At 43.5% G+C, this 22,275-nt stretch overlaps 1 protein-coding gene across 1 annotated transcript in view; it reads right to left on the bottom strand.

Annotated features, from left to right (window-relative positions):
* Positions 1–3,137: 3,137 nt before the first annotated feature.
* The window catches only part of brd7 (bromodomain containing 7), a 39,386-nt gene continuing 20,248 nt past the window's right edge, over positions 3,138–22,275 (bottom strand). Inside the window, exons 7-17 of the mRNA XM_038806691.1 lie at positions 21,467–21,657; positions 17,458–17,587; positions 17,137–17,209; positions 15,251–15,358; positions 14,768–14,903; positions 13,775–13,886; positions 9,201–9,257; positions 7,536–7,638; positions 5,370–5,513; positions 3,945–4,088; positions 3,138–3,367 (exon numbers count right to left, since the gene is read on the bottom strand). Of these exons, the coding sequence (XP_038662619.1) occupies positions 3,264–3,367; positions 3,945–4,088; positions 5,370–5,513; positions 7,536–7,638; positions 9,201–9,257; positions 13,775–13,886; positions 14,768–14,903; positions 15,251–15,358; positions 17,137–17,209; positions 17,458–17,587; positions 21,467–21,657 (1,302 nt within the window). The 3' untranslated portion in view covers positions 3,138–3,263. The remainder of the gene's footprint in view (positions 3,368–3,944; positions 4,089–5,369; positions 5,514–7,535; positions 7,639–9,200; positions 9,258–13,774; positions 13,887–14,767; positions 14,904–15,250; positions 15,359–17,136; positions 17,210–17,457; positions 17,588–21,466; positions 21,658–22,275) is intronic.

Here is a 22,275-nt window from a genome sequence, read left to right on the forward strand (position 1 = left end):
TTGAACCAGCGTTACTGTCCTTGTTCTACATCACAAAACCAGCTCCCATGAGTGTAGTTGTTCTGTAGCTCAGTGCCATTTCCGGCTGTCCTCCAGCTGCTCAAAAGGCCATGATACCAGACAGTGTAATAACTTTACTGGATGTCTGAGTAAAATATTTATTGGTGAAATGAAACAGCTTGTGTTTGATCCCTCGTCGTCTGCCAATGAGGTCAGGTCAAACTCTTTTTAAAGGCTGCATAGAAGTTTTAGCTGTTTACATCCATTTCACAGACTGCAGAAAATGTAAATTAACATCCAGGAAGCTCACATATCTCCCTCTAGAGGCCACTGGCAGGTGATTTGGAAGGTGCAATAACAATTGGCCCGAGCTTCCGTGGAGTGGCAATCGGAGTCAGGTCTCCACTTTGCTCGTCGTTTCTTAACTGGAAAGCCAGCCACTCCTTTCTCGCCTGGCCTTCCAACTCAGGCCAGGGGAGAACTGTTTAGGACAGCGTATTCTTGAGGCCTTATGGCAAGCATTGGAGAATCGGGGATAAGGGGCCCCGACTCTCCCAAAAGGTTTCAAAATTAATTTGTGGTGGGGTTTTTCAGGGAGTTCCGGCAGGTTCCCCACCGCTATTCAATGACACTTAGTCACTGGGGAGTTTCTCACTGGTGGAGCCCACACTTAGAATTTTTCTTAGCACTGGAGAGCTGAACTCAGAGGTCGGGCTTGTGGGTCTCCCACACCCCCCACTCATGGGCAATGTCGCCCGCAAACACACATGCACATGGACGCTACCACCACCCCCCCCGCCCCAAGTGAGGACACATTACTATGGGGTCGCTGGGGGTCCCTCCTCTTCGGGCCTTAAGCCACCTTACAGCATCCCTTTCCTTCTAGGACCCCACCCATCATTCACCAAACTTCCTGGAGGCCTCTGCCTACCTTCCCTGGCCCTCCCCCGGAATGTGCCCACATTCCAGTGGGAGGGCCAGGGAGCCACCCTGCACTTACCCTGACCATCCTGGGGTCTTCAGTGGCCCTGGGGATCACCCAGGGGCTGTTCTGCCTGGCCCACGTTTGTGTGGACCAGCACTGATCGGCGCCCAGCCTTGCTGGGGAGGCCGAGGAACCGCAGGGAGGCTGCAGATAGGTCGCAAGTAGGTTTACAACCTACTTCCGTGAGGGCCATTCAGTCCTGCCCATTTAGGGTGGGGTTCCGACTCCAACATCTCGCGGGATTTTGGAGAATCCCGGGAGGCTCGCTGCAGGCCTCTCCCGGCATTCTCCGGCCGCATTGTGCTCCAGCGACAGCACAACGCGGCCGAAGATTCGTGCCCAAGGAAGCCACTTGTCCCCCCCTTTTCTTTTAAATGGCGCTAGCTACTGTAAAGCAGGTAAGTTTAAAAATCCAGTCACTTTCGGACGCCAGGGAGAAACGTTAGGAAAACAAGTTTTAAGGGATTGATTTTTGTATTGGTAAACATTAGAAAGGTGTAGTTTTAAGTGGGGGGGTAAAATCCTATAACTATGGCGGTTGGCTTCAATTTGCACTGTGTTCTATTGTGCTTAGAGAGAGTTACAGTATGAAGAATAAGTGGAAGTCATTGCTTAGCAACAGGAGGCTACTTTCCAGAGGGAAGGGCTTTCCCTTCGTTAGTTTTAACTGGAATCCAGAGCTGTTGCGAGACAGCACACTGGGGTGTGAACAGCTCTCAACTCTGCCAGAAGCTCGGCAAGACAAGGGAGTTGCAACGGTGCAGGCTTCCGAAGGAACAAGTTACAATCCAGATACAAAGGAATTAGAACAGAAAGAATGTTCAAGACAACTGGAGTTAAGAGGACAGAGACCAAGGTATCGTTCAGGAGAATTCAAGGAAAAGTAAACAAAGGTTTCTGAGTTAAGAGACATTTGCAGTAACCGGATTTAAAGTGGGAAAACAGACATCAGAGATAAATGCAATGTTTGTTGCCATTTTAATAACAGTCTGGGGAATAGAGTAGTTACTTGCAACTTGTATTGTATCTTCGGATCGTTTTGATCATAGGGCAGCTGCCTAGTGCAAGTTTGACTTCCCAGGCAATTTCAAGGGGCGGGGGGGTTAGTGGAAAGAGAAATAGTTCCCCACCACATGTTGGGGTACTCCCCCAGTTTCGCCACCCAGCAGCTTGGACACTATGGTCCAATAACACATTTCAAGACAAATCAAGGCCAATGTTTATAAAGGAAATAATAAAAACCTCAAAGACAGGAGTTTGTGTACATCTAGACTTCCCAAGTGTAGAAACTGGACAAATTCTGTTTTTCCCACAAATGTATAAATAGCTGGTGATTAGCTACAGGTCAGTCAGTTTAACCTCAGTAGCAGGGAAACAATGATTATGGACAAAATGAATAGTTACTGGGGTAAATGTGGGTTAAGGAAAGCCAGCATGGGTTTGCTAAGGGCAAATTGGTTGGCAAGTTGACTCTTATTGGACAAGGCCTCAACCTCACTAAACAATCAAAACTGTTTTTTCTTGGGAGTATAAATTTGTTGTGATTGTTCGAAATTTGACTTTCTTGCATTTGTCTCGATGAGTGCAAGACCAAAATCTTTGACAACATGCCCCTCCTTCTAGCAATGTTCACATTCTATGACTTCCAGGACAGATCTGCGGTATCGTCCACAAGGTTGCTTCATTCAGCAAGGGCCCACTGTACATGGTATACAACATTGTCCATTTCAAGGGAGCAATCAACACTGCGCCTGTGGATGGTAATATAGCTGTGCAGAATGATGTACGGCTCGCGACGTGGCGATCTCACTCACTGGTTTTATTGCAAGCGCACAGATTATAAAAATAGAGTTTAGATTTTCAGTTCATCTTATTTGGGCACAGCAATGGGTTATATTGGGAAGGCGGAGGGATCAAGGAGTTCTGTGACCATGAGGCAGGGAGATAATTTAATGCAGAGGGCACATCAGCCTCACACTGGATTACAGTTGTGTTGTGTGAACAAGTACAGCTCACCAAAGAGAATTTATTTGCTTGCTTTTGGTCATTTTCTCTGGGAGTGCTCATTTCTAAAAGGTCATCAACTGATTGGCAAACATAGCTTTTAAAAATCTTAACATTCCAGACAAAGAAATACAACATGGTGCAAAAGTGTTTAAAAAATTCCCACATTTATTATACACACTTTACAGTACAAAATTTCATATAAAATTGTTTACCACTATTGATTATATCCTTTGAGATGAGACACATTCTTCCTACTTAATAATCTGACGTTTCATGTAACAATAGCAACTGGATCTTCACTGAAGCTAATGACTTGTTCAGGCTGTGGCAACTCTACAATTTCCATCTCCTCCACTGGGTTGCTACTTCTGGATCCTGTTAATAGTAAATTTATAGTCACTGTTAAAAAGCACAGAACGTAGTTTGCTGGAAAAGAAGTCACAGGGTTTGATCAGGAATTCGGAGAGGAACAGAACTTGTCGAACTTGCAGGTGACAAGGCGCTGGTTTCCCTCCTCGAGACAGTCCCAGTGACTGGAACTCCGCCTCGGAATTCTGGGTTCAGCTCCAGCAGGACAGTTGTGCCTGGTGGGTGTCCCTCTCTCACTTCCCTCACCCCTCGTATGGGTTTTGTCACCCATACAGGTGAGTATTAATTCACCATCTCCAATACTCAAGATAGGAAAAATAGGAATAATCTCATTCTAAACAGAAAAACTACTCCAGACTAGCGCTTGCCAGAGAAGCTCATATCACATGAAAATATAAAACATTACTCTGGGCTGTTTTGAAAACTACTGCAGCAGATAATATTGAAAACACTTTGCTAAAAGAGTAGGGCTATTTCCACATCTGTTAATTCTCTTTCTACACTGCAGTTGCAATTACATCTGTACTTTCAATCTCTTCCATTTTATAATTCAGATTTTAAATTAATTCTTCTGATTACTCACCAGATAATGAATCTGGCAAACAGCTGTCCATCATTTCCAAAGGAATTGTAATTCCCATAGCTTTGCGAATTCCAGCAACACTTGTGATGTCTCCAGGAGCTACTTGGCTTGCCAATTCTTTCAGGTTCCCAGTTACCTTTTCAGCTGAACAAACAGAAATAGCTGTTAATGGCTGCAGGCGTTAGGAAAGCTATGGGCTTGATTGGTTGGATGACTGTACAATTGCAGCGCAGTGGCTGAACCGCTGTACTGATGTGCCGATTAAGTGGGCAGATATTGACAATACTTTATCCCAAGTTTTGCGAAAGTGAAAGATCAACGGTAGCCTTGTGGATAGCACAACTGCTTCACAGCTCCAGGGTCCCAGGTTCGATTCCGGCTTGGGTGACTGTCTGTGCGGAGTCTGCACATCCTACCCCGTGTGTGCGTGGGTTTCCTCCGGGTGTTCCGGTTTCCTCCCACAGTCCAAAGATGTGCAGATTAGGTGGATTGGCCATGATAAATTGCCCTTAGTGTCCGAAATTGCCCTTCGTGTTGGGTGGGGTTACTGGGTTATGGGGATTGGGTGGAGGTGTTGACCTTGGGTAGGGTGCTCTTTCCAAGAGCCGGTGCAGACTCGATGGGCCGAATGGTCTCCTTCTGCACTGTAAATTCTATGAAATATCAATTTAAGTTCAGAGTGTTTTATCCTGCATCTTTCCCAAATTGAAAACTGTGAATGAAATGATCGACATTGTGCCGTGGTTAAATACCGGGGTTGAGTCTAATAGTAACCAAGACTAAAAATATAGTCAGCAGCTAACATCGGAGTTCCTTCTATGTTTAGTAACGCTGATGGTGGTTCTTCCCCAGAATTCAAGGACTTTAAATGCTTTTTTCCCCCTCCCACTATGCAACATTTTGTTTTGCAAAGTCAACTTCGGGCAACAATATTTACTTAATTTATTTTATTTTTTAAATTTACAAAAAAATAAATTTAGAGTTTCCTAATCTCTTTTTTTTCAATTAAGGAGCAATTTAGCATGGCCAATCCACCTACCCTGCACATCTTTGGGTTGTGAGGGTGAGACCCATGCAGACACGGGGAGAATGTGCAAACCTCACACGGACAGTGACCCAGGGCCGGGATTCGAACCCAGGTCGTCAGTGCCGTAGGCAGTAATGCTAACCACTGTGCCACCGTGCTGCCCTATAATTAAATAGTTGAAATCCAAGACATATTCTTTGGTTACAACCCAAATCTAGAACATAGAACAATCAAAGTAAACGGCTCTAAACTAAGGCAGAGGACCGGGAAGAAAATATTGACAAAGATTTTTGATTTAACATTAAGACAGTAAATGTTATGATGTTAGCAGGTGCAGTGAAACCTTCCTGTAGCTAAAGTGGTGTTTGTGTGTTGGTCATAAAAGATATTTAACGTACCAATTAGCAACTCCCGAATGGAAGGTCCGAACAGACAAAGCGTGGCAGATGGGGGTCTGGTGCCGAAACGCTCATTCTGTGCTTGCTGGAGATCTTGTAATAACTTGGTAGTTTCATCCAGCTTCTTCTGAAACATCCCACACTCTGAAAGTCAGGAAGAGAATTAAGGAAACTTAATAAACAATAACAAACAAACGAGTAAATGTCACCAGCTGATCAGCACCGCCATGATGCTAATTTCCTGCAGCAGTACAAAAGGACAGTTCGGTGATGTGTGTCTGTTGTGGCTCAGCTAGCAGCATTTTGAGTAGACAGCAGGTAGTGGGCTCGAGCACAAAAACCTCAGCTGATGCTCCAAGTGCAGTACGGCGGGAGTGCCAGCTTTCAGATGTTACACCAAGTGTGGAGCTGCTCAGACTTTCCTATTCGCTTCATGGTAGGGTTGGCAGGGTGCAAAGGACAGATATGTGCAATTTGCTCCACTGCACACATCAGCCACGGCATAATTAAGCAGCTATTAAAATATCCTTTTTAGACAAGGAAGGGAATGAAGACAAAATAATTCCCTGCCACACAGCACATCAGAGTGGCAGTGAAAAGTGCCAGCTGTGCCTGCTAATCCTGCGTCAGTTTAAACTGTCCCCTCTAAATTAGTCAATGGTGCAGGTTTACTTAAAATTAGGTCACATTCAAATTAAAAAGTTCACTTCATGTACATTTAGGCAGATTCAGGGCAAGAACTGAATTATATTGACCAACAGTTTTGCACACTGGGCTGAATAGCTGGCTTTTCAAGCAGACCAAGGCAGGCCAGCAGCATGGTTCAATTCCCGTACCAGCCTCCCCGAACAGGCGTCGGAATGTGGCGACTAGGGGCTTTTCATTGTAGTAATTGAATTCAATTGAAGTAACTTCATTGAAGCCTACTCGTGACAATAAGCGATTTTCATTTATTTTCACTTCAACAGAACATTCAAGCATCAACCAGTGAGTTAATTTTTAATCTACCTCTCTTCAATTAGGAACGGGTTAAAAACATGACAAAGGTCAGAGTTCTTAAAAATCTGTTCTTAAATATTCATTCATTGCCCATTCATATTGCCCACCCCTAATTACCTTTGAACTAAGTACCATTTCAGAACATAGAACAGTACAGCACAGAACAGGCCCTTCGGCCCTTGATGTTGTGCCGAGCTTTGTCCAAAACTAAGATCAGTTTAGTGAACCAGGTGTGTCTTTACAACAATCAACAGTGGTTTCATAGTCATCGTTGGACTTTTGTTTAATTCCAGCTTTTACTGGATTCAGATTTCACCATCTGCCTGGGTGGGATTTGAACCCGGGTCCCCAGATGTGTTACCCCTGGTCTCTGGATTACTAGTCCAGTGACGGTACTGTTGCGTCACAGCCTCCCCTTTGTGAAGCCAGACACCAGCTAGAAAACAGATTGAAAGACGGCTACAAAGCAGGAAAAAGGACACGAGTTGAGGAAAATCTCTCAGACGAGCAGAAAGTGGAAAATGGTGATCCAATTGGTCCCAAGTTCCGATCACAGTTGTTCACCTTATACATAAATGATTTGGTGGCATGGTGTAACAGCTAATGATACCAAATTTGGCAGGATATTAGGGGGATAGTTAATAATGTAGAGGTTTGAACCAAGATATAGGAAGACATAAATAGGCTTACAGAGTGGGCAGTTAAATGGTGAATGTAATCCTACATAGCAAAGCCTGATGTGATTAATTTTGATAGGAAGAATAAGGAGATCACTTATTCCTTGGAAGCTAAGATACTAAATGGTATAAAGTAAAGAAATGGGATTGATGTGGAGAAACTGTTTCCACTTGGACAGGAGTCCAGAGTAAATGGACGCAAATACAAGATAAACAACAGCGTGTCAAAGATTTAGAAATAATTTCTTTACATAGAGATAGGTGGGAATGTGGAACTCATTGTCATGTAGAGTTCTTGAAGCAGATAGCATTGATGCAGTTAAGGAGAGATGATACATGTATAGGAAAGAGAAGGCAATCGAGGCATACAGGCAGAGTGGGAGAAGATTTGTGTACAGTATAAACACCGCCACAGACCGACAAGCAGAATGCCTTGTTTTTTGCTGTAGCTTCAGTGGAACTTTAAAGCAGTTTTCAAGAGGCTCCATACCTGCTGATTCAGGCTCCCCATTTATTACCGACTGTAGAGAAGCAAAACTGTCAATGCGGCAAAAGCCTGATTCCAAGAGCCTCGGAGACTCAGTCGGGACAACCTAGATGAAAGAATTGGAAATGTGACACCAAATAAATTCTGCCTGCATTTTATTCCTAATATGGTGTCAAATGTGTGCAAAAGTATTACAATTGGTGATAGTTAACCCTAGATTAGTCCCAGAATCTGCATTTTATAAACAAATGTGAAAACGCATTTTCATGACTTCAATTTGCAGTTCTTCAATTCAATACAGCACGCGATACTGGATGAGAATTAGCCTTGATGTCACTTCCCATTCCCACATTTCAGAGCAGTCTCTGTGTTTCTAGTATATGGTCTGCATTCAAATCTGCCGGTCCAATTCAATCCAATCCGTAATAATTTCCACTGAGCATGCACAGTCGCCTATTTTGCATTGTAACCGCCTCATCTCTCTGACTGGATCTGCCACTCGGTGACATGGCTGCTCATTTAGGAGTATGACAGAAAATTCTCAGAATGTTTGAGCGCAAAGTACAATCTCTGTACCCTAACTAGTGAAGCCCCTTATTTCGGGCCTCTGCTTCCATGGGACTGATGAGCTGTGTTGATAAGCGAGGTCTACTAGGTTGGGAAGGGTGGGTCATTAGGTTGAGAGGTGCCAGAGGCCAGGGTCAGGGTGGAATTCTGTGGCCTGAGGGTTTCCTGCTGGACAGTCCCACCACGCTGCACCATGCTCATGCAGCACCATGCAAGCTCAGCTCTTGGGGCATTCAACAATCGAAATGGGTCTTGCAGAACCTTAATTGAAAAAAAATTATTCTGCCTTTAAATGTTGCTGGAGTGCGTTCCTGCTGGCAGTGTATCTACCTTATTCAACATGTCGGGCAATGCTCCTCCAACTGGAAATCCCCTCCACCATACTGGGGGCCCAGAGCTTGATTAGTGAATGAAAAATTATCAAATTTTTAGGCAGCTGTTTCAGTTTTCCTAACATCTGCAGAGCTGCTGAACAGATTGAGCATCTACAAAGCTGAGAAAACATGAACATTCCTTTTTTTAAATAAATTTAGATTACCCAATTATTTTTTCCAATTAAGTGTGACCAATCCACCTACTCTGCACATTTTTGGGTCGTGGGGGCGAAACCCACGCAGACACGGGGAGAATGTGCAAACTCTACACGGACAGTGAACCAGAGCCGGGATCGAACATGGGACCTCAGCGCCATGAGGCAGCTGTGCTAACCACTAGGCCACCGTGCTGCCCTAACATGAACATTCCTGCAAAGCAGGAAGGTTTGTGGTGCATCTATCCTACATTCCCGTACCGGTCTCCCCGAACAGGCGCCGGAACGTGGCGACTAGGGGCTTTTCACAGTAACTTCATTGAAGCATACTTGTGACAATAAGCGATTAATATTATTATTGAGACATTACTATTCCTTATTTCAGGAGCTAGAATATGTCAGGTGTTTAAAGAATAACCAACTGATAAAAGACGTTCAAAGATGCTGTAAATCTGTGTGTTGACACCATGGCCCCATATTAGCAGCTATTCAAATTCAATTGATCAAGATTTATAAGTCAACATTATACTTTTTAAAGTGGCTACTATATGAGCAGATATCTTCAACGTTACCTGTACATCTTCAGAGGTTTTAAGAATATTCAGTTCATCTTCATTGTTACGTGTGGTCTGCAAGATTTGATTGTCAAAATAAATATTAAATACCAACAAACTGATTGCAAAATAATTCAAGAACTACGATTGCACCAATGTGCGCCACAATTAGTTTTAAACTCTGATGCTTGATAAATGGCAGCACAAAATAGACTAACTCAGTAATTAAGATATAATTGGCATCTTCCATACTGCAGCTTCGAGTCTAAACACAATACTGGACAGTGTACTGACTCCAGCCGTCCAGTAAATCTGGTTACAGCATCGCTGTGTTCAAGGAATAAATTGAACCGTAATCTGCTCACCAAATAGCACTGTGGTATGGTTAAAACAGATCATCCCTATTTTCACATGCAAAAATTGCCAACTTTTTTGCTCTAGTTAAAAATCCTGTAAAGTCGAAACAAAAAAAGTCTTTCCATCATTCCCTCCTCTTTTACTTCTGTCTCCTGTGCTCACTCGCCACCTTCTAGCTCTCCTCTGCTGGCAGTTCTGTCTGCCTCTCTTTCTCTCCCCCTTTCTGCCTGTGCTCCCCCACTTCTTGCCTTTGTCATCCTTCAATTCTCGTCAAACAAGGATCCATTCTAGCTGGGCTGGACAGATCAGGCAGGCTGGCGGCAGACAGCTAAGCTGATGGGTAAGGAAGCACACCTGACAATGAATGGAAAAGAAGGTGGGGTTGCCCTTATAATAAAGCCTGACATAAGGACATTAATGAGAAAGAATCTTTGCTCAGAAAATAGAACCAGTGTGGGTGGAGATTAGGAATAGCAAGGATCAGAAAATGCTGGTGAAAGTAGTCAATAGGACCCTAACAGTAGTTATACATATACAATTGGACAGAGCATTAAACAAGAAATTACTGGTGTTTGTAACAAAGGCAATGTATCAGTTGCGGGGAATTGTAATCTTCATATAAACTGGACCAACAAATTTAGAAAAGATGATCAGGGAGATTTGTAAAATGCTTTTGTGTCATTTACCTGGAGCACTATGCTGAGGCAGGATTAATCAGTAATTTCATAATAAAACAATCCACTGGTAGTGATTTTAATACAATTGAATTCCATAGTGAGTTTGAAAACAACCTTCTCCAATCACAAACAAGAATCTTAAACTCAACCAAAGTCAATTGTGTAGATCTGAGGAGAGAGTTGACCAAGGTTGAATGGGTAAATAGATTAAAAGCTCTGGTGGTAACTAAGCAGTGGGAAACATTTAAAGGAACAATTCAAAATGTTCAACAAAAATATATTCCACTGAAAAACAAAAACTCAGCAAGAAAAATCCATCTGTAGCTTGCGAAACATGTTTAGTGTATTAGATTAACAGAAAAGGTTCATGATGTTGCAAAAAAAATGAGTAGATCTGAGGATTAAGAGGGGTTTGGAAACGTCAAAGGGCCACCAGAAAGTTGTTAAAAAGAGAAAAAATTGAATACTAGAGTAAACTAGCCAGGAATATAAAAACGTGATATAAAATGGAAGATAGTAGCTAAAGTAAACGTTGGTCCTTCAGAAGCAAACACAGGAAAAATCATGGAGATGAAGAAATGGCAGAGATACTGAACAAATATTTTGTGTATGTCTTCATGATAGATAACACAAGTTACATATCAGAAATAGAGGATAACCTAGTGGCTAATAAAAGTGAGGAATTAAGGTAATTTCAATACTACTGAAAAAAAGAGATGTTGAAGCTGTCAGCAAATGACTCGCTTATTTTGTTTCGCTGAAACAGGTGCAATGTGCGTACACACCGTACACCCCAAAGACTGGCGGATCACACCAAACAGCATGTTCCTGCCAATGTTTGCAATGGGCAAGGTACATACGTAGCCAACTAGCCAGTGTGTGCAAAACTCGAATTATGCTGAGAAGCAAGATGGTCGGGCTCGCAGTGTGGCGCATTAGCATGTATTGGAACCTACATATACTAATACATAGGGCCCTGTTCTTTGAGGTCAGAAAGAGCATGGACACACATTGTGCATGTTTCAGCCAAACAAATTAAGCCATTCACTGACTCAATGCCGTGACCAATCAGGGTCAAGCTGCCTGGCAGAAATTTCACACAATGTTTGGTAGTTAACTGTTAAGTCAACTGGTGCATTCTCAATGGCATTGTCTCTACCAATCAGTCTACTTGCCAACCAATCAGCACTTTCTTGTCATATAGTATAAATTGTTTTCCCCTTTAATCAGTATTTTTGCGAATTGTCCTGATGAAAAGCTTCAACATGTCTCTTTTTTCAGAAGTACTCAGGTACTGTACTACCAAACAACTATTATTTTACTAATATTAATATCTTGCAGTTCCTCGTTTACATTAGTCCCTTGGCTCACCATTATTTCTGTGAGGTTTACTGTATTTCCTTCCATGAAGACACACGAGTATTTGTTTAGTTCCTTTACCATTTCCTTATTCCCCATTATAAAATCTCCTGACTCTGCTTGTAATGGACCCACATTTCCATTTGTTATTGCTAATCTTTTCCTTTTTACATACCTAACAAAGCTTTTATAGTCCATTTTTATGTTTTTCGCTAGCTTGCTCACGTATTGTATTGTCCCTTCCTTCACCTTTTTTTGTCGTCCTTTGAGAATTCTAAAATGCTCCTAGTTCTCAGGCTTACCATTCTTTTGGAAACTATTTACGCTTCTTTCTTTGATCTGATGCAATATTTGATTTTTTTTGTTAGCCATGGTTGGAACGCTTTCCTTGCCGTGTTTGTAAAAATTCACTTCCGGGATATGGGCGACGCTGGTTAGGCCAGCAGTTATTTCCCATCACTAGTTGCTCTTCACAAGCCTTCTTGAACTGCTGCAGTCCCTGATATATAGGTACAGCCACAGTGCTGTTAGGGAGGGAGCTCTAGGATTGTGACCCAGTGACAGTGAAGGAACGGGAATATATTTCCAAGTCAGGATGCTGAGTGACCTGGAGGGATTTACAGGTGAAGTATCTGCTGCTCTTGTCCTTGCAGATGGTAGTAGTCGTGGGTTTGAAAGGAACCTTTGTGAGTTACTGCAGTGCACATTGTAGATGGTATACACAGCTGCCACTATGTGAATGTCTGTGGAAGGGATAACAATTAAGCAGGTTGCTTTGCCCTGAATGGCGTCAATCTTCTTGAGTGTTGCTGGAGTTGCACTCATCCAGGCAAGTGGAGAGTATTCCATTACTCTCCTGAATTGTGTCTTGTAGATTGTGGGCAGGCTTTGGGAAACCAGAAGGTGAATTACTCGCCGCAGAATTCCTAGCCTTTGACCTGCTCTTGTAGCCACAGTATTCATATGGCTAGTCCAATTCAGTTTCTGATCAATGGTAACCCCCAAGATGTTGATAATGGGGTATTCAACAAGGCCATTTAATGTCAAGGAGCGATGATTAGATTCCCTCTTGTTGGAGATGGTCATTGCTTGGTACTTGCGCAGCGTGAATGTTACTTGCCATTTGTCAGCTCAAGTCTGGATATTGTCCAGGTCATGCTGTATTTGGACATGGACTGCTTCAGTATCTGAGGAGTTGTGAATGGTACTGAATATTGTGCAGTTCCCTCTTCTTAACTTATGGAAGAAAGATCATTGATGAAGCAGCTGCAGATGGTTGGGCCTGGAACACTACCCTGAGGAACTCCTGCAGTGATGTCTTGGAGCCGAGATGATTGACCTTCAACATCCACAACCATCTTCCTTTGAACCAGGTATGACTCCAACAGCAGAGAGTTTCCCCCCGATTCCCATTGACTCCAGTTTTGCTAGGGCGCCTTGATGCCATACTTGTCAAATGCTGCCTTGATGTCAAGGGCAGTCACTAACAGAATGTGTTTTTGTTGCAAACTATGTATTAGTTTTTTTAGATGTGAGCTATTGCCTGTCAACCGTCATATCTTTTAACACAGTTTCCCAATCTATCATAGTCAATTTACCCCTTACACCTTCATAGTTTCTTTTATTTAAATATAAAACCATAGTCTCTGATTGAACTACATCACTTTTAAACTTACTGTAAAGTGCTATTAGATTATGATCACTCTTTCCTAAAGGCTCATCTACAACAAAATCATCAATTAGCCCCTTTTCATTGCACAATACTAGCTCTTAAATAGCCCATCCCCTAATCGGTTCCTAAACTACTGCTCTGGAATACCATCTTGCGTACATTCCAAGAATTTGTCCTCCACATTAGTACTGATTAGGTTTACCCAGTCTGTAAGTAGTTTGAAATCCCTCATGATTACTGCATGACCTCTGTTACAGGCACCTTCAATTTCTTGATCTATACTGTGCTTTATGGTATCACTGCCATTTGATGGCTGATAAATAATGCCCAGCAATGTTTTCTGCCCCTTGCTGCTTCCTAGTCCCACCCAAACTGTTTATTAAAGATCTTGATCCTTAAAACTAAGGTAATTGCACACTACAGTGCTAACACCCTCTTTGAGATTAAGGTTTCAGTAAGATTTTTATGCAGGGACAGAAACATGGATTCTTAGAGCTCGACATTTTAGTAGAGAATACCACACTTACTACTTCCAACTCTTTCAGTGCTTTAGAATGTTCACCATTTGTCAGGGAATCGAGTAAATTATCAACCATGTTCACACTGTAGTCTTCATTGCTTGCCAAGAACTGCTGGACACTGGGAACAAATATTTCAAGATGCTTTGATTTTTGGCTGCCTTATTTATAGGTAATTTTATAAAGTCATTTGTTCCCACAAATATTAAATTGATTGAATTAGACACAGGCTTGACCACATGTGTTATGACAGATTTCTGCACTGATTCTTTAAAAAAAAAATAAAACAGTCGATTTCATCAACTTACTTACTAATGTCATAGACATAGAATTTACAGTGCAGAAGGAGGCCATTCGGCCCATTGAGTCTGCACCGGCTCTTGGAAAGAGCATCCTACCCAAGGTTAACACCTCCACCCTATCCCCATAACCCAGTAACCCCACCCAACACTAAGGGACACTAAGGGCAATTTATCAAGGCCAATCCACCTAACCTGCACATCTTTGGACTGTGGGAGGAAACCGGAGTACCCGGAGGAAACCCACGCACACACGGGGAGGATGTGCAGACTCCGCACAGACAGTGACCCAAGCCGGAATCGAACCTGAGACCCTGGAGCTGTGAAGCGATTGTGCTATCCACAAGGCTACCGTGCTGTCACACATCTGAACGGTATACTTCTGAACAATCAATCGGATAAAAGTCACCCGGCTAAGTCTCGGTAACATCATGGCCTTTTTCTATTTAAAATATTAACCTAAACTAGACACAGCAGGAAACTAGTTCTGGGAAACAGTAATGTTCAGTTTGTCTCATGTTTAGGAGCTGACTAGAGTTATTCTCCAATCAGATAACTATTTTGAGCTGTCAACCATTTGAATTAATGGATTGTACATTGGAGCATAACAATAAAGACTAACACTCTTGCTCTGATGATGAGTGCAGCAGTACACAAGCCAGTTTTCACTTGGCTTCTTTAAAGGATCAGGGCTTGTACTCACCTGAAGGACCCAGAGAGACTTGACTCATCACCATATGTTGAATACACCAGGTCAGAATCCTCTTTGCTGAGATTAGCACAAGTAGAATCATAAACTGGAGCATAAGAACTAAATGGTCCATAATTCAAGTATGTCACTGCAACAAAATATAACACCATGAAAAATAAGAACAGTTCACTTGCAATGAAAACCTCTGAAGAAGTTAGGTTCATGTGAACAGGCATCATTCTAATGTTTTATTTGCAGTGAAACATTTAATTTTTCTATAATTTGTTAAAGAAATACTTTACAAAGGGGCGATCTAGCCTAAAAATCAGTTCCAGAAAAGTTCAATAGTAATTATGTCCACAAGTTAAGCACAAGCATCATAGACTTGCTGTCACTCTCTTCGCCATCCTCAGCTTTGCAGAGGTTCTGTCGAATAGCTAAAACAGGCCATCGGTTACCCAACTCTCACAGAGCCAATACATGTACAGCACTAACCTGGAATGACTTTATTACGTTTGTCCTCCTTAAATCCTTGAAGGGTATTGATTCCAGACTGTAATTTGCCAGCTATCATACCGAGCTTCAATGGACAGTAATTTGGGTCTGCAATAAAGCAACAGTACTTTTTACAAATACTATGGTAAATGAACTGGAAAAAGAGAGTAGTGTAAGAAGTCTTACAACACCAGGTTAAAGTCCAACAGGTTTGTTTCAAACACGAGCTTTCGGAGCACGGCTCCTTCTTCAGGTGAATGGAAAGGCTTGTTCCAGAAATGTCTGGAACAAACATTTCTGGAACAAGCCTTTCCATTCACCTGAAGAAGGAGCCGTGCTCCGAAAGCTCGTGTTTGAAACAAACCTGTTGGACTTTAACCTGGTGTTGTAAGACTTCTTACTGTGCTCACCCCAGTCCAACGCCGGCATCTCCACATCATGGAAAAAGAGAGACACACATACAAGGACAAACTTATTCACTCAGAGGGTGGTGAACCAATGGAATTCTCTACCACAGACGGTTGTGGAGGCTGGAGGCCAAGTCACTGAATGTATTTAAGAAGGAAATAAGGGCAGCACGGTGGCGCAGTGGGTTAGCCCTGCTGCCTCACGGCGCCGAGGTCCCATATTCGATCCCGGCTCTGGGTCACTGTTCATGTGGAGTTTGCACATTCTCCCCGTGTTTGCGTGGGTTTCGCCCCCACAACCCAAAGATATGCAGGTTAGGTGGATTGGCAATGCTAAATTGTCCCTTAATTGAAAAAATGAATTGGGTACTCTAAATTTATTTTTTTAAATATTTATTTATTAAGAAGGAAATAGATTTCGAGACTCTAAAAGTGTCAAGGGATTTGGGGGAAAGTGCATGAGTGTGGCGTTGAGTAGAGGATCAGCCATGATCATATTGAATAGTGGAGCAGGCTCGAAGAGTCGAATGCCTTACTGCTACCTCTATTTCCTATGTTTCTATGAACAAATCAAGTGAAATGACAATGGTTGATAGGGATTTAGGTGGAACAGTGAATAGTGAAACAACCCTCTCACTTTAAAAAAAAATAAAATAAATTTAGAGTACCCAATTCGTTTTTTTTCAATTAAGGGCAAATTTAATGTGACCAATCCACCTACCCTGCACATCTTTGGGTTGTGGGGGCGAAACCCACACAAACACGGGGAGAATGTGCAAACGCCACACGGACAGTGACCCAGAGCCGGGATCGAACCTGGGACCTCAGCGCCGTGAGGCTGCAGGGCTAACCCACTGCGCCAACGTGCTGCCCTAACCCTCTCACTTTTAGGACTGGTTTTGAATACATAAAAAATAGAATAGGACAAGTCTCATTTGGCTACTGCAAATTCTGCAGTTCCTGCCCCATTCCAAGTTCAATTCAAGTCTCACAACTCCACTCAAGTTGGCAGCCCCACTGACGGATCACCAAGTGGTTGGTGCGGCACAAACAAAACGTCAATGCATAGCAGTTGGGAATGCTCCTATAAGGCTGGGGCCAAGAGAGGATGGGAACTATGAACAACATGCCACCTCTGCTGCACGAGCTGGAAGGGATTGATGCCAATAACCGACGTAAAGATAAGGAAACACACCAGATTACATAGGACATCCATTCCTTGGCGGGGTGAAAAAGTTACTTAACCTCACAAACACCCAACACTGATAAACCCAAGAGCAAGCACTGGTTGTAAAGGGCAAAAAAAGCTTGATGCGATAGGCCTGAAGAGCACTATGTAACAGTAGCTTAAAGTATGTGTCACACACCATTTAATTTAAGGTACTAATCTTCCTACTGAAGTCAGACTGGTGAGTTCATGTTCACGTACGCTGAAACATTCAGATGCCAACGTGACTGCCTTTCACATTATTCTCTTACCTCCCATGTCAGGTTCCACTGGAAGAATTCCAAGAGTAGTGGTGCCATCGACTTTTCTTCTCTTGAATTCAAACTAAAAATAAAAATTAAAATTGAGGACTTTGAACCTGCAAACCTTTCCTCTCCCTTCTTTTTTCTCCTATGCTGGAGGGAGAGTTATTCTTCCGGAGGCACTGGCAAGCCACCGGAACCGTAGCCGTGTTTGATATGTCAGTGGACGTTATTAATGGAAAGTTACTTTTTATTAAAGAAACGCTCAAGCAGCTCAAAAATACAACATGTTGACACATCATCTAAAAAAAACAAGGAAACAGCATTTACCTTGCTGTCTATTCTACGCCGAGTGAGTTTTCCAGAAGATTCCTCAATAACACGATCAACATTTTCCAATTCCTTGTCAATCACATGATTGGCACTGCTGGCTCCATCCTCACCAAAATCCTTTTCCAGCCTGTGTAAATCCATTTCCACCATAAAATAATCATTGAGCACACAACCCGTTCGCCATCTCCTTGACATTATTGAGGTACAGCCCCATAGTGAACTTTGATTTGTATTAAAAATTAAAAATGGACAACTATTGTACCCTCAGACTTCTAATAAGTGTTCTTCATCAATGATAAAAAAGGAGAAATCTGATACTGCTGAAATAACTTTTAATATTTTAAATGTTTTAAGATGTAATTTTTGGACATTAAACCAAGGGCTGATCTGCTGGGATTTAAAATATCCCAATGCACTATTTCAGAGAGCAAGGGGAGTTCGTCCCAAAGCCATGGCCAATATTTTTCCTTCAGCCCACACCATAAAAAGTTTATCTGGTCATTATCAAACTGTTGTTTTGGGAGCTTGCTGTGGGCAAATTAGCTGCACATCACTATCTTCCAACAGTGGGTACAATGTCCTGATTGGCTGGAAAGTTCTTTGGGGTGTTGTATGGTTTTGAAAGTTGCTATATAAATACAAATATGTTTCTAATTTTATGTAATGTTAGGAAAACAAAGGTAGTTTTAAGGGATTTATATTTATTTTGTAAACATTAGAAAACAGGTGTTTATTATCCAAAAAAACCTGAATATGGATTGCAAGTGCCAGTGTGGTCAGTGAACCAGATTTTAAACTCTTTAATTTATCTAGAAATACTGATGCAGACTTACTGGAACAAAGGTGCAAGGAAACTTATTGGTAGTTGCCGAACGAATGGGTTTAAAGGAATATCTCCCTTTGCTAAAGATGTGAAATTGTCCCAATGTGAAGACGTTGATTTGAAAAATCAGCTCTTTGTTTAGGGATTTCTACAGCAGGTTATATGAGTCAGAACCCCTGACCGGGATGGAAGGGATGAGGTGGTTTTTAAAGGGATTGGAGTTCCCAAGGGTGGGAGAGGAGCTGGTGGAGGTCCTGGGGGGCCACAATTGGGCTGGTTGAAGTGGTGGAGGGGCTGGAGGCAATGCAGTCAGGCAAGGCCCCGGACAGGTACCCAGTGGAGTTCTATAAAAATCTCTCGGGTGTGCTGTGGTCCTTGTTTATAAGGGCATTTAATGAGGCAAGGGAACAAGGGGAGCTCCCTCCGACGACGTCACAGGCCTTGAGCTCTCTCATCCTGAAGCAGGAAAAGGACCCGGAACACTGCGGGTAGTGCGGGCCGATCTTCCTGTTAAATATAGATGCCAAGCTTTTGGCCGAGATTCTGGCTTTGAGAATAGAGGATTATGTACCAAGGGTGATAGGGGAGGACCAGATGGGGTTCGTGAAGGGGAGGCATTTGGCGGCGAATATCAGGAGGTTGTTAAATGTCATAATTATGCCCTCCGAGGGACGAGAGGTGGAGGTTGTGGTCTCCATGGATGCGGAAAAGGCCTTCGATCAGGTGGAATGGGACTACTTATGGGAGGTCTTTGGGGGGGTTTGGGTTTGGGCACGGTTTTGTCGATTGGGTTCGGTTGCTGTAACAGGCACCTATGGCGAGTGTGCAGGCGAATCTGGTGAGTCTGGACTATTTTAGCCTGCACTGGGGACGAGGGAGGGATCTCCACTCTCCCCACTGATTTTCGCCTTGGCTATAGAGCCTTTGGCAATGGCGCTGAGAGCATCGGAGGACTAGTGGATGATAGTACGGGGGGGTGGGGGGAGGAGAGAGCAAGGTGGGGGGGGTGGGGTTGAGCCTAAGGTCTCGCTTTATGCGGACGACCTGCTATTGTACATTTCGGATCTGCTGGGGGAGGACTGGAGGGATTATGGGGTTTCCAGAGGAATTCGGCCGGTTGTCGGGGTATAAATTGAATATGGGAAAAAGCGAGGTCTTTCCGATCCAGGTGAGGGGGTAGAAGAAGAAATCGGGAGAGATGCCGTTCAAAGTGGTGAAGGGGAGCTTTCGGTATTTGGGCATACAGGTGGCACGGGAGTGGGAGCAGCTGCACAAGCTGAATCTGGGTCGGTTGGTGGAGCAGACGAAAGGGGACTTTAGGTGGGACGTGTTTCTTTTGTCACTGGCGGGGAGAGTGCAGACGGTGAAGATGATGGTACGCCCTTCTTGCTCCTGTTTATATTTCAGAGCTTACCAATTTTTAATCTCCAAGGCGTTTTTTAAGAGAGTGAATGCAGTGATTTCTGGGTTTGTGTGGGCGGTTAAAACCCCGTGTGTGAAGAAGGTGCTGCTGGAGGGGGTCGTGGGGAACGGGCTGGTGTGGGAGCGGGTGGAGATGGCCTCATGTAGGGGCACGTGTTTAGAGGCTCTGCTAATGGCATCTCTGCCGTTCCTGTTGGCCAGGTATTCCACAAGCCCGGTAGTAGTGGCTGCCCTGAGGGTGTGGGGACAGTGGTGGAAGCACATGGGGTTGGAGGGGACGTCAGGGCACCAATTTGTGGCAATCACCGGTTATGCCAAGGGAGGCTGGATGGAGGATTTTGGGGGTGGCAGCCAGCTGGGATCGAGCGGTTTGGGGATTTGTTTATAGATGGGGGCTTTCTGTGTTTGGAGGAATTCGAGCTGCCCGGTGGGAACGAGTTCCGCTACTTGCAGGTGAGGGACTTTGTGCGGAGGCAGGTTACGACCTTTCCGCACCTAACGCCCCAAGAGCTATAGGATATGGTAGTGTCGAGACCGGGAGTGGGGGAGGGGAAGGTATCGGAAATTTACAAAGAGCTCCTGGAGTAGGAGGGAGCCCCGATGGGGGAAGTGAAGCGAAAGTGGGAGGAAGAGTTGGGTAAGAAGTTGGAGGCTGGGCTGTGGGAAGACGCGCTGAGGTGAGTTAATGCGTCCTCTTTGTGTGCCAGGCTTAGTCAGATACAATTTAAGGTGGTCCACAGTGTACACATGATTGTGGCCCAGATGAGCAAGTTCTTTGAAGGGGTAGAGGAGAGGTTTGGGCTCTGTGCGCGGTGTCTGCAAATCATGTCCATATGTTTTGGGCATGTCTGAGGGGTTTGCTGACGTCGTGTCAGCAGTATTGAAGGTAAGGGTGGTTCCGAGTCTAGAGCTGGAAATTTTTGGGGTGTCAGAAGACCTGGGAGTAAAGGGAGCAAGAGAGACCGATGTTTTGGCTTTTGCCTCCCTGGTAGCTCGGAGACGGATGTTGTTGGTGTGGATGGACTTGGAGCCCCCGAAATCTGGGGTATGGGTTAGTGATGAAAGAGAAAATGCTGGAAAATCTCAACAGGTCTGGCAGCTTCTGTAGGGAGAGAAACGAGCAAACGTTTCGAGTCCAATGACTCTTTGTCAAAACTAACATTAGCTTTGGCAAAGAGTCATTGGACTCGAAACGTTAGCTCTTTTCTTTCCCTACAGATGCTGCCAGACCGGCTGAGATTTTCCAGCATTTTCTCTTTCGTTTCAGATTCCAGCATCCGCAGTAATTTGCTTTTATTCAGGAAGGGTTAGTGACATGGCTGCGTTTCTCCGATTTGAGAAGAGTAAGTTCACCCTGAGGGGATCGATGATAGGATTTGCCCGGAGGTGGCAGCCGTTTGTCAACTTCTTTGGGAAAAATTAAGCTGTCAGTGGGGGTAAAAGGAGAGGCAGGGGGATTGGGTGAGGTGGGAAATGGTTTGTGGGAAATCGGGATTGGGGAATTGTGTGTGTAAGCCAGGTTGGCAGGATTTGGTTGTTGTTGGATGTGTGTTGATAATTTTGTTTTTTTGATACCTGGTGGCTAAAATTGTTAAAATTATAAATGTCTTAATAAAAAAATTTAAAAAAAAGAAAAGCTCTTTCCCGTCAGTATTTTTCACATCTTTTCCACTCAAAACCAGCAGAACAGAATTGCTTGTCTCCATGATAAAAGTTTCATGTGAGAGGTGGCTGTAATGAGCTGTTTTCAGAGCACTGTACCGTTGGTCTTCATTCTTCTGATCAGTCGATTTCTCCCCTTCATCAGTTTTCATTGGTTCCCACCTGGAGTCCACCTCATCTTTCCTGCGTTCCCCATTGCAATCTCCTGTTCTTAGCTTCTCCCCATGCTTATGGGATTTCTCCAGATCCTGCATGAAATCTATACTCTGCTTCAGAGTCTGGATTTTCTCCTAAGGAAACAATCAATACTTGAATGAGCCTTTCACACAGAACACTCAGTGCAAACAGCTGCGATGAAGAACAGATTAGTAAGCAAGGGATGAGTAACACGTTTGGATATATTCCAGTGCCAATTCAGCACTTGTAAAAGGGTATTTAATTTGGACATGGGTTAAATTGTACTGGCAACGATCAGAAATGTTTCATTTTGTGCATTTTTCTTATCTCTGAGCTTTTTGTCAGTGATTGCATTCATCCACAGAAATTATATTGGAGGAGCTGAATAGAGAAAAATCTGCTGATACAACTCTCTGCAGAGTATTCAAGCCTGATAGCATACTATCTAGTTCAGCTAAAGTGGTAGGTGTGTGCAGATCTCTGCTGGACGTGGAGGCTCAGCACTTAATAGCTGTCATCAAATAAAAAAACATTCAAAGCTTCAAAGTGTTGCTTTCAAGGTAAAGTTTCAAAATGCTGTATGTAGGGAATGAATTCTATAAAAAGATTTGTTGAAAAGCCTGGAAGTTGTAATCACACAGTATCTGGCATTGCACTGCCAAGGGACAAAGATCTGGGGCGGGATTTGATTGTTATATGCTAATTTCTTGTAATTGAAACTGAAGCATAAC

The sequence above is a fragment of the Scyliorhinus canicula genome, chromosome 9 (assembly GCF_902713615.1).
Source record: "Scyliorhinus canicula chromosome 9, sScyCan1.1, whole genome shotgun sequence".
Lineage (NCBI taxonomy): Eukaryota > Metazoa > Chordata > Chondrichthyes > Carcharhiniformes > Scyliorhinidae > Scyliorhinus > Scyliorhinus canicula.